The sequence below is a fragment of the Propithecus coquereli genome, unplaced genomic scaffold (assembly GCF_000956105.1).
Source record: "Propithecus coquereli isolate 6110/MARCELLA unplaced genomic scaffold, Pcoq_1.0 Scaffold782, whole genome shotgun sequence".
Classification (NCBI taxonomy): Eukaryota; Metazoa; Chordata; class Mammalia; order Primates; family Indriidae; genus Propithecus; species Propithecus coquereli.
In genome coordinates this window covers 310,737-327,252 of record NW_012153974.1, presented here as the reverse complement: position 1 = coordinate 327,252, position 16,516 = coordinate 310,737, and the positions used below count along the sequence as shown (strand labels likewise).

General features: G+C 48.0%; 1 protein-coding gene across 2 annotated transcripts in view; it reads right to left on the bottom strand.

Moving 5' to 3' along the window:
* TMCO3 (transmembrane and coiled-coil domains 3) overlaps positions 1-16,516 on the bottom strand; it is a 39,950-nt gene that overhangs the window by 21,986 nt on the left and 1,448 nt on the right. Inside the window, exons 2-6 of one of the 2 annotated variants that reach the window (XM_012662830.1) lie at positions 11,656-12,189; positions 10,121-10,300; positions 8,545-8,736; positions 6,791-6,919; positions 4,022-4,114 (exon numbers count right to left, since the gene is read on the bottom strand). In XM_012662830.1, the coding sequence (XP_012518284.1) occupies positions 4,022-4,114; positions 6,791-6,919; positions 8,545-8,736; positions 10,121-10,300; positions 11,656-12,099 (1,038 nt within the window). In that variant the 5' untranslated portion in view covers positions 12,100-12,189. The remainder of the gene's footprint in view (positions 1-4,021; positions 4,115-6,790; positions 6,920-8,544; positions 8,737-10,120; positions 10,301-11,655; positions 12,190-16,516) is intronic. The other variant, XM_012662828.1, reaches the window with a different exon arrangement.

Sequence of the window (16,516 nt, the reverse complement as noted above, 5' to 3'; positions counted from 1 at the left end):
CCTCCCGCCTGGCACCATACAGAGGTCATACGTGCATGTGTCCAGTAAGGGACACACGCCTGATCGTTTAGGGAGCGACTCCTGGGTCACACATCCAACGTCACATTCTTGACACAACGAACACCTGTACAACGCTTACACGTGCCGGGCATTGTCACAGGGGCTGTTCGCACACGCACCACACACATATGTAATGTTACATACGTACGTTCTCCCCCATAGATGTAAATGAACAAAATCTAACCTCAGAGGTCGGGTTCGCCACGTCCCCACTTTCAGATGAAAACAGTGAGGCACACGGAGGTGAGGTGACGTGGCCAAGGTCACGTGGAGCCGGGCAGCAAACGAACCCTGAGTGTGGCTCCACACTCCAACGAGCAATTACTAGGTGCCGGGGAGGCCCCAGGACAAACCTGACAACGAAACCAACCTGCGACCCTAACCCTGGAGGGCTCTCGACTATCTGAAGAGAGGAGATAATAAAAACTACCTGGTACCTGCAAAACATGAGCGGAACGTACCAACAAAGGAATTGGACTGGAGCTCACCCTGTTCTGTTCGAGCACTTGCCTGCCTCCACCCTTCACCGCACACCCCGTCAGAGCTTAACCAGCACCGAGCACCGATTCCAGGGCCTCCGCCGAGCGTGACAGCGGGGGCCCGGAGGGAGGGGCGGGCGGGGCTGCACACAGGTGCTGGCCCAGGCCCCTGGGGTTTCTGAGGAGGGGCTCGGGTGGTCATTCCTGTAGGAAGTGCTCACTAGCTCTGACGCAGGCGCTTCCTGCCCTCGAGGGACACCTGACTTCAGGCTTAACTCTGTTGCTAACAAGCTCATACCCTGGGTAGGTGATAACTCCCTCGCCTTAGTTTCCACATCTGTGAAGAGGAAGGGCAAGATTAAATTATTTCAGGGTCATCACCAGACAAACCTTCCTTGACCACGTTATCAAGTGTCTTTCCGCGCCGTGGCCAAGAGGCCCAGGGGCCCACTTGCCTGCGAGGCAAAGTGTGGAGGGGCCCGCGTGGAAAACGACAGGCAACAGTCGTCAGAAGCTTCCTGTCCAGCATGGAACCTGTGGACTGCTGGAAACGCAGCCCCCAGGCCCCCAGGTCAGGGTCTGCGTCTGGCGGGACGCCCAGGTGACCTCGTGCCTGTCGAGTGCAGGAAGCAGCACGGCGAACCTGCAGGCTGTGGCCCTGGGCCCTCTGCCCTGGGACCCCCACCTCAAATACCGTCTCTCAAGGTGTTTTCTTCTGCCTTTTCCTAAGACCTGGGCTTCTGAAATCCCAAAATGTCGTCCCCAGGGTAGGGCGTGTCTGCGCCACACTCTACCTCACCCCCAGCAGCTTCTGGCGGGTCAGACGCGACAGGAGCTCAGCAAGTATTTGGCGGGAGAACGAGTAAGGTACGAAAGAGAGGAACATGTAACTCCGCCCCCGTGACTTCAGGATCTGTTTAGAGAGCAGCAGAAACTAACAAACTTGAGAGAGAAGATTTAAAGAAGAGTCTAAGCTGAGCCAGAGGAGCGCCATGAGGCAGTGTGGGCTCACTCGCGCATCGACGCCAGACGCTGGGAGCAGGGCACCGCGACCCTCCTTGGCGTCAAGTGACGGGAAGTCGCAGACTCCAGTGCTGTGGACAGTTTCTAACCAGACCTTCAGGAGTTCTACTGAAGTCCTAAGAGGGCCTTTCTAGCAATTATTAGTATTTCGAAAAACGCGGTGAAATCATCTGTCTGCCGTGAGAGGCAGGCACGTGGGTGGAGCCCGTCAATTCAGAACAATCACCCTGGTCACGTCAGGCGGTTCCAAAGCTTTGCCTGAGCTCAAGCCTGAGTGATAAATAGACTACTCAGTAACGTAATTTACTGGGTAGATATAAACCTTCTGCAATCCGAGTCCTTGGACTAAGAGAGCGGCGAGGTGCATCCTTGGCGAGCCCGAGTGCAAGCCGTGTTGGGGGCCACCGCCGGGTGGCAGCAGCAAAGACCCCAGAACCGGGAGGGGCAGGTTCTTGTCCCCACAAGACGCGAGGAGGGCGAGTGACCACGTCAGGCGCAGGCGGAGCACTCACGGAAGGGCTGCGACTCTTTCCCACTCAGCAGACTGCGTCACCACCCGACCTGCTGAGCCTCTCGCCCGCGTCCAGCACACACTTCCTTCCGAGCCAAGTCAACGCCACCACCGCACGCTCAACAGCTGGGTGCAGAGCCCTGAGCGCGACTCGAGCAGCATCAACACCGACACAGCCGTACTGCTTCTACGTCATTTAAAATCATCATGCTGACGTTACATCATGTAACGCTATCTTATGTTATTTAACTCTGATTAGTACAGCGGAGAAAAATATAAATTATGTAAAAACTGTGCTTTTCCAAATTCCTCCCTGTGGGGATGAGGAAACTGCTGTCGGGGTGGTGCAGCGCCTTGCTGGGTCCCACTGTCAGGGGCCAGCTGAAGCGGCTTCCCACCCACCCCGCCCAGCCTCCCCGCGGCGTCTGCGCCAAGTCGCCCAGCTACAAATTTCCCTGGGTTAAACTCAGGCGGAAGCCCAGGGACCCCACTGCACTAGACATGGAGCAGCCCCAGGCGACACTGCACCGCCCTAGAGACGCCGCCCAGGCCAGCCTGTCCTCCTCCCACCACAGCACGAGCTCAACAGAACTGCGGAAGGGCGGGCTGCTTCCTCCAGGGCCCAGGAAAGGGCGATTTCCTTAACCTCTGAGTTCAGAAACTGACGCTCCTGGGCTCTGCATGCCAGAAACAAGGAAGGGACAGGGAAGTGATTCAGGAGCCTCGCGAGGACGCTTGTGTGGAGGAGCATTCAAAGGAAAGTGAGAGGGATCCGCGGATGGAGAGGTGAGGCTTTAGCGGAGAGAGAAGGTAAGGAAAGCAGAAGGTCCTGAGGACAGACAAGCCCAGGAAACAAACGGGAAAAGAATGTAAAAAAGATGTCAGTGAAATCAGAGCAGCCACTCTTGAAAGCAAACACAAGGCTTTATTTCTCACTACCATATAACAAAGTATATACTGATTAGCATAGAAAATTTAGAAAATGTGCAGAAAAATGAATTCATCCATGGTTATTTGGTATACTTACTTACTGTTTTCCCCACGTATCCGTGCTTCTTTTAGATTGCCACGGTCATGTTATATGCTCATCTTTTTTCAAATTTAGCGCCGTAACAGTTATTTTTGTCTGTTACTATCCGTTCATGTAACATTTTAATGGCTACTTAGTATTCCAGCAAGTAGTTGCCACAGCTCAGCTGAGCACTCACTATACTCAAGACTGCTTCCAATCCTGCCTAAAAATGCTACAACGAGGGCCCGAAAATATCCGTGGGTAAATTTTTTTTTAATCTATGTGTGAGTCTGTCCTTTGCATAGAGACACAGAACTACTGGGTCAGAGGCTCTAAAGTCAAACTGCTGGACGGCTCTCCAGAGAGGGCGTGAGCTGCGACTATCACCAGTCTGGTTCCAGAACGCCTGTGTCATCGCCCCGCACGGTCACCTAGAAACTTCTGCTGGCCTGCTGTCGGCACCGTGGCTGGTGCTGAGGCGGGCTGGCACCGCCTGCAGCAGCGTTTCTGCTGCGGCAGCGTGTCACTGCCCCGCCCACTCCGCTTTACGTCAGCAAAGTACCTTGTGATTACCTCACTTCCAACGCAGGAAGTTTCTCTAGGGTCAAACACTGAACATTCCATCTTCACGACGCTTCACCCTCTCACAGTTCTGCACGTTCGTGGAGGGACCCACATACGAAAGTTCAAACACGTTACTTCTCAAATCTTTTCTGAAATTAGCCACATGGAAGCTAACTCCAGTTATTCACTGAAATTCCACTTTTTCAAACTTAGCATTTGTCATCTTTTTGCATTTATGTTCAAAAATTAATACCAGACTGAAATATCATATTCTATTCTAAAAATATCTGATAGTCAAACCGTCAACAGATGTTAAAAGTGAACAAACCAAACCATATGATATGAAGTTGCTTAGAGGCAACAGGTCCTTACCTTTCTCAGCTTTTCTGGAGAAAATTCTAAGCCAACAAGAAAAAGAGTAAAAAACACCCCAAATTCTCCTAATGTCTCCACTTGTACAATAGACTGAAAAACAAGAAAATTTGAAACCATATAATTTTATGTTTACTTTGTCAAGTATACTTAACTGAACAATCATGTACTTATATTACTCAGTGGGGATACCACCAAAAAAAACAGTATTTTCTTAAAGAAACCAATTCTTTGACTTTCTTCTATATCTGAAATAATTTTGACTTCCTGATTGCAGATTTTTCTTTCCTTTTCTCCTGATTAGCTAGAGGAATATTTAATTTCCATTTTATTTTATAAGAACTAGCTCACGGATTCACCTATTTTCACATTCATAGCTGCTTTAACCTCCACGAGTTCCTCTCCTTGGCCTTCCTGGGGCGTGGGAGGCCCTAACTTGAGTTTGGTGCTTACCCGACGTCCACTGCTTGCTCCGTCTGGGATGGACACTTTCTCGTTAGCACCCGTCGGCCATGCCCACGGGTTTCCGTGTGCAATGTTCTCTGTTTTGAGTCTTCATCTGCTGTTTACTTTTGATGTGATCACACTGGAGGATGTCGTCTGTAACTGCCACACTCCACCACTTACGTTTCAGGGTTTGTGGTGGCTACTGTTTGCTCAGCTCTTTGAAACGTTCAGCGGCCCAGGCGTGGGTGTCCCAGCATCCACGCGCTGCCCCGGCGCCCCGCAAGCTGGCCAGGCTGTCGGCAGGAGGAGTGTGAACCCTGCCCGCTTTTGCTTCGTGTTTTCTCCTTTCTGTCCAGCCTCTGCGGCAGTTCACCCTCACTGACTCTTGTTTACGGGGCTACTTTCCTGACACCGTCTGCAAATCTGGTCTTTCAAAAGGGGAGTTCATTCCATTTACATGTATTGTTTTAACAGCCGTTTGCTCTTATTGCCTTTGTCTTCCAGTTATTATGCTTTATTGCTACTTCTTTCTCTTTCTTCCCTTTTTAAAATCAGACTGTGTGACTTATGACTTCAAAATAACATACTAAAACCTGTATTTCTCAACTTCATCTGTGAAAGTCTATCAACTTCCTTCTAGGAAAATACAAATGTTTTGGTACAATTACAGACGCTTCCCAACCTACCACGAGTTGTGCCCTGATGAGCCCATCGCAGTCAAAACACCCTAAGTCGAGCCAATGGAAGTTGGAGAGCATCTGTGCCCTTCATCCATTAACCACTTCCCACTTTGGCTAGTATGCACTTGCATTTTTATCTTGGTTTATTTATATCATTTTCCACAATATAGCTGATTTGTTAAGAATTACGATATGTACAGTATCCAGTTGTAAATATTACCCCATCATTTAGCCTTACTTCTTTGCTAGGCTTACTTTTTGCATATTTTCTCTTAAGAAAGGAAAAAGCTGGGTGTGGTGACTCATGCATTTGATCCCAGCACTCTGGGAGGCCGAGGCGGGAGGACTGCTTGAGGTCAGGAGTTCAAGACCAGCCAGAGCAAGAGTTTGACCCCGTCTCTATGAAAAACAGAAAAATTAGCTGGGCGTGGTGGCATGTGCCTGTAGTCCCCGTTGCTCGGGAGGCTGAGGCAGGAGGATCACTCGAGTCCAGGAGTTTGAGGTTGCAGTGAGCTAGGCTGATGCCACTGTACTCTACTCAGGGTAACAAAGTGAGACTCTGTCTCAAAACAAACAAAAGAAAAAGGAAAAGAAAAGAAATAATTTGTATTTGCTTTTAGTTGCAAATACTCTGGAAGGGAGGGTGGGACAAGGGCAGAAAGAAATTTCTCACTTATGGCTTTTTATGTTGTTTTGAATCATGTGAAAAATACCTAACCAAAAAATTTAAAAAAGCCATTCTCCCCAGAGACCACTCTGCCCAGGTGAACCCCGCCCTCGGGCACCCTCGCTGGGTCTGCGGTTCCCCTTCAGGCTCATGAACTGCTCCTGGGAGGCAGCAGGAGCCGGGCAGGCAGCCTGAGACCGCTGGGCAAGCTCCCCTTCCCCTGCCGGAGCTCACTGGCTGTTCGGACGGGTTTTGTGTGATTTCTGCTTCAGACCTTTCTGGTTCTGCAGTCTGGGGAACTTGCGGAGCCCAGAGCCGGTTCAGGCCTGTCAGTCAGCACAGGGAACGAGGCCTGGGGGAGCACGTGACCCTCCCTGGTCCCTGCGGCCGCCGGGCCGTGCGCCGTTCCCTCCGTGCAGGGCCAAACACCACACACAGCGCCCTTTCCCTGCTGCTCCCGCTTGTGTGTATTCAGATGACACACCTGGAAGCCCGCGAAAGCTTGGGAACCCTCCCCTGCTGACAGTGCCACCAGCGGACTCAGCGAACCCGTCCAGCAAACAGCCTCGCTGCCAGCGGCCTCTCTGGACCTGGGCTTGTCACTAGTTTTCCCACACGTTAAGAAACGCTTAAAAGTTCATCTGACACAGCATTTCTAGTTGCTTTCGGTGTGTGAAGGGTGGTCTGAATAATCTGGTCCATCACATTACCAGAAAAGGAAGCTCTAAAACTGATATCACTTGAAGACATGAACAGGGTTGATTTTTCTAGCTGAGTCACTCCTTCGTCAACAAACAAAATGACTTCCTCGTGCTTTAAAGAAGACTTCTTACAAAGCTGGAAAGGATGTCTTCTTTTGTATGGTTTCTAAGAAACTTATCTTCGCTAATTCAAGTTCCAAACTTTTTAATCTTCATGAATATCTCTTTTACATTCTGTTAACCAGATACTGAAACACTGATCTTTTGTTCTTACCTTGATACTGTTTAGTCCTGAGGGTCCCAGAAGCACACCGCACATGATGTAACCAAACATCGTGGGCAATCCGATGGCGGTGCACAGCCAGCCGCAAGGCAAAGACAGCATTCCTATGGTCACGATGTCCTAGCGTGAGAGCAGCACAGGTAAGAAACACAGAAACCGAACGCAGCAGTTGAGGAGGAAGCGCTGGCTGACTGAGACTGCAGTTCCCCGATTTCATCTACGGGGAATGGAGGGCAGACGGTGCGGCTGAGACGGGGCGTTTTTACCACGCCTGTCACAGAGACGTTGCAAACAGTAAGAGCGTATTCTGGGACTAGATGAAGGGAGCTCCTGACGGCCTTATGATCACAGCCACCCCTTGGTATCCTCAGGGGACTGGTTCTAGGATCCTCTCCGCACACCCACCCCCAGATAACGAACTCTTCAGGGCCCTGGTCTGATACAAAATGGCCTAGTATTTGCACCCGACCCACTTGCATCCCCCATGTGCTTTGCATCGCCTCTAGCTTACTTAGCATACCTGATACAAAGTAAATTCTACGTAAATAGCCGTCACACACATTTTTTTACTTTGTATTTTTTATTGTGTTGTTATTCTTTGTTGTTTTTTTCCTGAATATTTTCGATCCATGATTGGCTAAATTCAAGGATGTGGCACCAGTGGACACAGAGGACTGACTATATAGCAAAATTTTTCTGTTTTGCTGAAGCCCCGTAAGAGCGTTGTAAGAATTCTGAGGACTAGAATTCCATAGTTTTCCAAGCTGGGAAAACGTCGGAGCTCTGTGTGTGCCCTCCCCACTGGTTCTCCCACCATATGAAGTCAGTACAGCCACCACCCAACCCTGGGTGCAGGCAGGGATCATGGAAGCGTGCTGCAACTACTGAGTGACAGTGTGATGAGGAACGAGACATTTACACAGTCTCAACACATCTCCCCAGAAACTACTTATTCGTTACAAAGGGAGGAAAGACGAGCTTCTCAGTGGAGACGCCCACCCTGCACAGGCACCGAGATGATCAACCCGCAGACCCGAGCCCCTCAGTGCCCGTCCCGACCACACAAGGAGAGTGGTGCATGCACCTGTGGATTGGAGGCCATTGGCACCTGCAGGAGCCCTGGCTCTCTCTGGTCGTCTTCCTCTCAGCCTGTGCTGGCATCGTCTTTAAGACTAGGGTCCCTGGCTTGGTTCCTGTTCCATACAGACTTCCAGGATTAGGGAGTCTTGCTAGAGACCTGGCAATTTGAGGGAGCTGCACCCCGTCACTCCCCGTGGCGATGACTCCAGGGTGCTGGCCTTGAACCCTGATGCTCTCCACTTCTCTGTTTACCTGCACAGCCCTGGACTAGCCCGGCCTCCAGGGAGGACTCGGATCTGAACCTCACTCCCTCTGCAGGAGGCCGCACTCCGCACCCCAGTCCAAGCGAAGCCGTGCGTGACTCCACAGCCAAAACTTCTCTATCTTTTAAGGAGTGTTTACTTTAGTAAAAACAGTTTTGAGATGGCTGAAGCTGTAATCCCATTACAATAACTCCTAATTTCAAAAAGTCTTCCAAATTCTCCAAAACAAGATTTTCATTTTAAATATTAAAATGCCTTATTCCTTTAGAAAGAAAAATTAGAAATTAAGAGAGGACGTCTCTAACCACAGAAAACGTAGGGAATTCTAGCGCAATCTCTTCAGGAGGTGGCTGTGCACCCCAGGGTCACCCTCGCTCTGACGCTGCGGCCAGCGCGGTCTACCTTGATGAAGTGGGGATCCGCACGCGGGATGGTGGCATCTCTGGGCTTGGTCAGGATGTACTGGTTGTTCTGGGAGTCGATCAGCATGCTGAGCCCCAAGCCGCCCTCGCCCTCTCCTCTCGTCACGTTGTGCTTGGCGCCCGCCTCTTCCTCCTCCACCCTCAGCACGGCCTCCACGTTGACCCCTTTCACCTGCAGAACAACCAAAAGCAGCTGGAGTCGGTTCAATGCTTCGGCCTGTTTTCAGAGTAGATGCTAAACAGAAGGAGGACAGAAATGGTCTTAGTATTCTGCCAAATGTGATGAAAGGTCAGCGTTCATTAGCAAGAATTTGGACCTTTTTTTCAATTAAAAAATTGAAGGGACTGGGCGTGGTGGCTCACACGTGTAATCCTAGCACTCTGGGAGACTGAGGCGGGAGGATCACTTGAGCTCAGGAGTTCAAGACCAGCCTGAGCAAGAGCGAGACTCCTCTCTACTGAACAACAGAAAAATTAGCTGGGCATGGTGGCGCATTCCTGTAGTCCCAGCTCCTCGGGAGGCTGAGGCAGGAGGATCGCCTGAGCCCAGGACTTTGAGGTTGCTGTGAGCTAGGCTGATGCCATGCTGTTCTACCCAGGCTGACAGAGTGAGACTCTGCCTCAAAAACAAAAAAAAGAATTTAATGGTAGAAAGGTTTAGAAGTTCTGCTGTTTCCAAATATCTACTTTACCTGATGCAGGGCATATTCTTTCAAAAATTCATAGCCCTGGCCAGGCGCGGTGGCTCACGCCTGTAATCCCAGCACTCTGGGAGGCCGAGACGGGTGGATCGCTCAAGGTCAGGAGTTCAAGACCAGCCTGAGCAAGAGCGAGACCCCATCTCTACTAAAAAATAGAAAGAAATGATCTAGACAACTAAAAATACATATATAGAGAAAAAATTAGCCAGGCATGGTGGCACATGCCTGTAGTCCCACCTACTTGGGAGGCTGAGGCAGAAGGATTGCTTGAGCCCAGGATTTTGAAGTTGCTGTGAGCTAGGCTGACGCCACGGCACTCACTCTAGCCCGGGCAACAAAGTGAGACTCTGTCTCAAAAAAAAAAAAAAAAAAATTCATAGCCCTTAAATACTTATGAGTTTTCCTCTAATTAGTAAATTTTTTAAATACTCTGTTTCTTTCACTGCATTTTTATTCTCTCTCCTTTCTTGTCTAATCTTATTTTGATTTTTTATTATCTAACCCTTTTGTGAGTCCATACCAAGACCCACAGTCAATTTTCTTTAGAATCGTAAACACACGATAGCTGGCAAGCAGCGTAAAATCCTGCTCCAGACACAAAGCCCACCCCGTCCACCTGCATGGCCAGGCTGGGGCGGCGGCAGACTGCAGCTGTTAGGAACACGAAGAGGAAATAAAGGATCTCTGGCTTTCTTCTACGAGACCAAATCGGATCTCGCTCCCTGTGACGCAGAGGTGTTTCAGCTTGTCTTCGTTTCCACTCTACACTGAAAACACACACGTGAACAACTTCAAACACACGTCCCGGGGAGCGAGCAGTGCAGTGGTGCGGAACGACTGGGGGACGCTGCTTACTGATTTGTTGTCGTCGAAGGCGTGCTCCTCTATCTCCTCCTCCAAACGGTCTGCTGCCTTTCGTACATCTTCGAGAATCTCATCGAGCATGGATAAACTTTTGTTTTGATGTTGCATGTTTTTAAGAGCTTCAACCTGATGTTTTTCTGCTGCTAGAAGTTCCACATATTCTGCTTCTTCCTATTCATTTGTAAAAAATGAAGAGTTAGATTCATTAAGAAATAAACCAGGATATGACTTTCTTACATCCACTTAGGTACCTGTAATCAGTCCGTCTGCTCTCCCAGGCCAAGGCCACATCCACGTACGTGTGAGTCTGACCATGGTCAGGTGGGGAAGGCAGGCGTCCCAGCAATTCAAATGTAGCTAGGCTTAGCACCTGTCTAGGGAAAGCTATGGACATGCACATCAACCAACGTAAACATGGTATCTGCAGGCCATCGAGTCACAAAGAAATCATTTTCTGAACTCTGATTATGTTACAGCACCATGCCTACCACGTATGGGAGGTACAGCTGTACTTTAGAAAGAGATGTGATACTTGAATACTATGCTACTATCTAAATTCCTAAGCAGGATACACACAAATTCCGGTTACAAAGGGAAAATTGTTCCAAAAAACATGTATATTCTGACAGCATTATTTGGGAAATTAATGGTTGGTGTGGTAATGAAATTTTGTAAATGTATTTATATATCATATTTAATCAATAACCTCATCTTAAAGTTGCATTCACATCTAAACGGGTGGGGCAGAGTCGGGATAGAGCAGAAAAGGCCAGTGCCAGGAGAGCACTGGCACACACAGCTGCAGGTCTGACCACAGCTGCAGGTCTAGCACACAGCTGCAGGTCTAGCACAGAGCTGCAGGTCTGACCACAGCTGCAGGTCTAGCACACAGCTGCAGGTCTAGCACAGAGCTGCAGGTCTGACCACAGCTGTAGGTCTAGCACAGAGCTGCAGGTCTGACCACAGCTGCAGGTCTAGCACACAGCTGCAGGTCTGACCACAGCTGGTCTAGCACAGCTGCCGGTCTAGCACAGCTGCAGGTCTAGCACACAGCTGCAGGTCTAGCACACAGCTGCAGGTCTGACCACAGCTGGTCATCATTTCAAAAGTATATGTGGTCAAAGTCCTTAACTTAAATGTATGCATTTGTTTAAATTAATTTTAACATTTTTCTCAATAAAATCACATTGAAGAAAGTCAAACTCCACATTAACAGGAATTCCTGTAGAAATTTGGCAAAATGTCGATTGAAGTTATAAATATGTTTATTTCCACGTCAGTTTATTAGTACAATTTGAGTAACTTTTTGAATTACCCAGGAATTTCCCCAAAAATACCATTAGAGACCGGCTCTTTCTAGAAGCGGTAACTACACTACTATGCGAAAGGAAAACATTCCCCCTCATGTCAGAGACTTTCTAGGTGTGATTTCCTATGAACAGGTGATGCCGGCCGAGACGTCGGCCGTGTCCACATCGTCCCCTGCCTCCCCTCCCAGCGCAGGTTTGGCCCGGTGCGAGCCTGACCTTGATGGCTGCCTCTCTCAGGGCCTCCAGACGCTGCCGGCTGCTCTCCTTCATGTTCACGACGTCTTTGTAGTCTCCCTGCAGGGCTCTCTGCAGTCCGTAGATAGCCTGGAAAACGGAATTCTCGCTTTCATTCAGCTCTTTCTGGAAAATTTCAAACGTGTGCACCTGGAACAGTTTCTCTTCCTTAGACAGGCCGACATCTTTTTCCACCACTCTGATTGCACTTTTCAGTTTGTTCAGAACCACGTTCTTCTGGCGAAGCAGCCCAGAGAGCTTCCTACAGCTGTCCAGCACCCACTGCCTCCTCGGAGTGAGGGCTGCGCCTCTTCCCCGGTGCAACTTGATCACGTGCCTCGCCACCTCCGCGTGGTCTGCAGCCTGCGCTACCAGATGGAGCAGGGGAAGCAGCATCCAGAAGAAACGTTCTCCTGGAATCTTCATGATCTGGCGACAGAGCGCAGGGCGCCGCAATCCACAGACTCCTGCTGTGTCGACCTTGCATTTTAGATTCACATTTTCAGCTGAAAGAGACTGTCACACACAGTTAAACAATGGATCACTACTATTGAGATCAGAGTTAAAGCCTTATATGATTAGGGCCAGAACACTGTCACCTCTCTGAAGAAAATATTATTTTTCCTAGATTAGTATCAACATCTGAACATAGACTGAAATCAAAAGCTGAATGTTAATGTTCCTTTTATGGCGCCTGGTAATGAGTGGAGATTAAAGGTTAGTTACATCTGAATTTAAAAGTTTAAAGGCAATTTTTTAAAAAGAAAACTTGGCCTCATATGTCGAGCAACTCCAAATCTAATCTATTTAAGAGGGTCCACATATCAAAGGCCAGAAACTACCATCGATTTCCCTATCACAGACCAGTGGCTGCCTGGGGAAACCATGCTCATCATCGTTCCAGAAATGGAATCTTCTGAGCTCCTAGCAGCTCGCTCTGTCACTTTGCTTGCTTGCTAAAATAATTTGGAATTTTTCCAAATTTCCAAAGTCAGTCTACAGTGAAATGCTAGTAAGACATCAAGGATTTAAAAAAAAAAAAAAAATCACAGAAACAGAGCCATACCTGGATCTCTAGGGCTTTATGAAATGTTCAAACATTTTCTATCATCCAAATTCATTCTCCTTCTCTTCCTTTCTTTAGAAAGAACTAAAGTAATACATATTAATTTGTCCTTGCACGTGTAGCATAGACAAGAATCTGCTTTCTGGAAATTATGTGTGGAGAATGAGAGAGGTTTCAGTCCTCTGTGGCCACGGGGCCTAGCTGGTGACAGGCAGAGGGCAGGGCTGGACCCCGACAGGAAGGAGCATTGTTGGAGGAGTGAGTGGAAGCTACTGATCGCCGGCAGCAAAGGTCACGGAGAGAGAACTCAGAGGCTGGAAAACAGACGGAGGGAGGAAGAAGAAATGAACAAGAGAGGCAGAGTGCCACCTGCTCTAACAGGCATCCACGGGACCAGCCTGATTCCATGGACATCTCTGCCGCTAGGAGATCACTGGTCACAAGTATCTGAGCCAAACAAGAAAAAGAACCCAAACCCACCACTTATTTACACAGGATTTATAGTTTAAAGCAAACAACAAAACTTTATTACATACCATCAAATCATTCTTAACAGCAGCATCCAATAGGTAGTCATGTCAAGAATTACTACTCACCTGTCAAATACACCAACATTTCCCCTACCTGGAGATCTGGCTACTGAAATATCGTCTGTATAATTTCACCCAATTCTAGTAGGTTTAATCTGGTTCCCCAGGCAAAGCAGATTAGATACAGCAAAAATAAGTGTGCCATTTCTGGAGATAGCATTCTGACCAAAGCGAAAAGTAACAGCCAACAGAAAGAGACAGACAAGCTTTATGAAAAACAAACATGAGAATTCAACAAGCCTACAAGCCAGATTATTTAGTGAAGGCTAAATTATATGCACCTCTGTAGATCCTGACGATGCTACTGTGTTGGACGACAAATGTCACTGATGTTCAGAAATAACAAGTGTGAACTAAAATAAAATCTTAAGGCTCACCCCTCACTGAGTGACTGAATGGACCCCCTTTTAGCCAAGGGAATATCCTAAAACTAAATTGCCTGCCAGGAGGAGGGAGGTCAGACATGCCTCATCATGCCCCCATCCCTTCTTGGGGACATCCTTTGTAAGCCATTAACAAGCCTAATGGTATTCGAGACAAACCTGCAGGTCCTCAATTTACACAACAAATCTATGTGGGGTGACTTATCTCTGATAAACAGCTCCTTTTGTTAAAACATTCCAAGCCTTTAAACAGCTATAAGTCAAAGAATATTTAAACCCACCTACAACCTGTAAGCCCCAGCTCCCGAGATGGCCCGCCTTCTCTGGCCAAACCAATGTATGCCTCCCGCATATTGATTTATGACTTTACCTGTAACCCCTGTCTCCCTGAAATGTATAAAACCAAACTGTAACCCAGTCACACAGCCAGTCCATTTGCTCAAGACTTCTTGAGTGTGGCTCTGGGTCACAGTCCTCAAATTTGGCTCAGACTAAATCTCTTTAAATTATTTTACAGAGTTTGGCATTTTTTCCCCGTTAACAGTAGTAAGTTTTTTTGTGAGTAAATATCTTTAGCTTTAGCGTTATTTTGTTATTTTTTTTTAATTACTGAAAAGACACTTTGGATTTCTGTGTCTTTATAACCAATTCTTAAACACACACATTTTTACAATGAATTCTTAAATATACACAACTTGGCTATAGATCTCAAGGCTGAGTGAATCACCTACTGTATGATTCCATTTATATGACATTCTCAAAATGGCAAAGTTATAGAGATGGGGAACAGATTGGTGGCTGTCAGGGTTAGGGAAGGGGAGGGAGGTGGCTGTGGGAGGAAGACCCTCGTGGATGGAAATGTCCCGTGTCTTGGCATGGATCTACACATGTGATGATGCTGATGGCACAGGCCCAGACACACGCTCACGCGCGTACGGTGCGATCTCACTAGGTCAATGGATTCTATCAATGGCAATTTCCGGGTTGCAATGGCTACCGCTGGAGCGAACACTGGAGCAATCCACGCTGTGGGATTCCTCGGTACCATATCTTACACCTGCATGTGAATCTATAATCGTTATCTGTTGGGCTTAAAGAACTCACCCTCCCCAGACTTCCATCCAAACCTCCTATGAAACCCACCACTCTCCCCTTCCCAGGGGTGTATTGGGCACGCAGCCTTTGCCAGACCCCGAGGGAGATCAGGGAATGAAATGCAAGAGGGGAACAACTTACTTTCCTTATCCCTCCTGATAAGGAGGAAGCTTATCGCTCCCTGTTGTTTGAAAAGAATTTATTACAGCCTCTGTTCTGGCCCAGTGGCTCACTCCCCCGGAAAAACCCTCCATAGAACCCAAGGCTCTCCCCTCTCGCTCGGGGGTGGACGCACTTTTCAGCCTCCACCCATCAGCACCCAGATGCACAAATAAACAGTATTTTGCTACACGTGAAGCTTCGTGTGTCTCTCAGCTCTGGACCTAACCATATCAAAATAAAGTTTTAAAAATTCCATATAAATGCTTCCTGTTTCCCACAAAACCCTCCTTAGGTGTAGTGATCACCGCTTAATTGCAGAGCAGGGAAATTGTCCCCATGACATTTTTTAATATTTTAAACCAGGCAATGCCCTAAAGAGAGGTAAAGATTTTCTGCTACAGTAAAACTCGAGATTGCTTTTCATCTAGAGCAACAGCACGATCAATGCTGTGCACACACCCTGAATTTTCCATATTACATACACGAAAACGCGAATCAAAATGTATCTGCTAACTTTGCCAAATTTCTGATGTGTTTTGCATGTTTATACAAATGCAGAACAGGAATCAAAAAATTTACTCTAAAACTGTTGATATTATTTGATTAAGAAAAATATTTGTAATAAGTGCCTTAAATGAATTAGAATAGAAAGGCAACAGGATTCGTCACTATTAAGCCTACTCGAAAAACAAAAACCAAAAGAACTTCTAGTACTTCTAGTTCAGTATCATTTTACATAAAGATCATATTGCTCTTATTCTGTTGAGAACTTTTATTAATTTGGCAATGTCACATTATCATTTACTGCATAAAAAGCTTAGCAGCAAAGCACAGCAATGTATCTAAGATCAGGCTTTTTCAAAGCAAAGCCACCAAAATGAAAGACTCCTTCCTTATACTTCTGCCTCCTGAGGCTCCAGCGGGCGAAACCCTGGAGTGAGTGAATAGCCCCTTCTCCAGGGAAAGCATGCAGCCCTCCCGACACTTCACCCAATGCCGGCAGGGGATGCTGAGGCAGCCCCTAGATCTTCTCCAGTGCTAGGCGAGGGTGGGGGTTAGGTTAGGGTTTGGGGACCTCTGTGCTCCACTCTGGCCTCTGCTTCCTGTAGCCAAAGAGCCCTCCTCTCTTCCTCAGGCCTGTCAGACCCACTGCCACCGCATTCACCAGGCTAAACTGCAGAAAAGGAATCTGATTTATCCAGCTCCCAAGTATTACTAAGCAGCCACCTTCAGGCAGATGCTAAGGCCGCAATGGAGAAATCGGAAAGGTCTCTATCTGGCTGACTCCCTCTCCTGACTGTGCCAGGCAGCACCACAGCGGGCAGGACAGGACAGTCCGTCTGCCCAGAGTGGGTGGGTGGGTGGGTGGGGGTGTGTGTGTGCAGTGCACCCTGAGAGGATGGGGTGGGCAGGTATTGACCAATGATCACCTGGGGCTACGGGAAATTCCCTGGGCAAATGGTGTAGGTGTGGCCAGGGCGAGATTAATCCAATCATTAAGGTACTTCTTTTAAAAAAATTGGTAATACAAGAGAAATTTGGAAGAC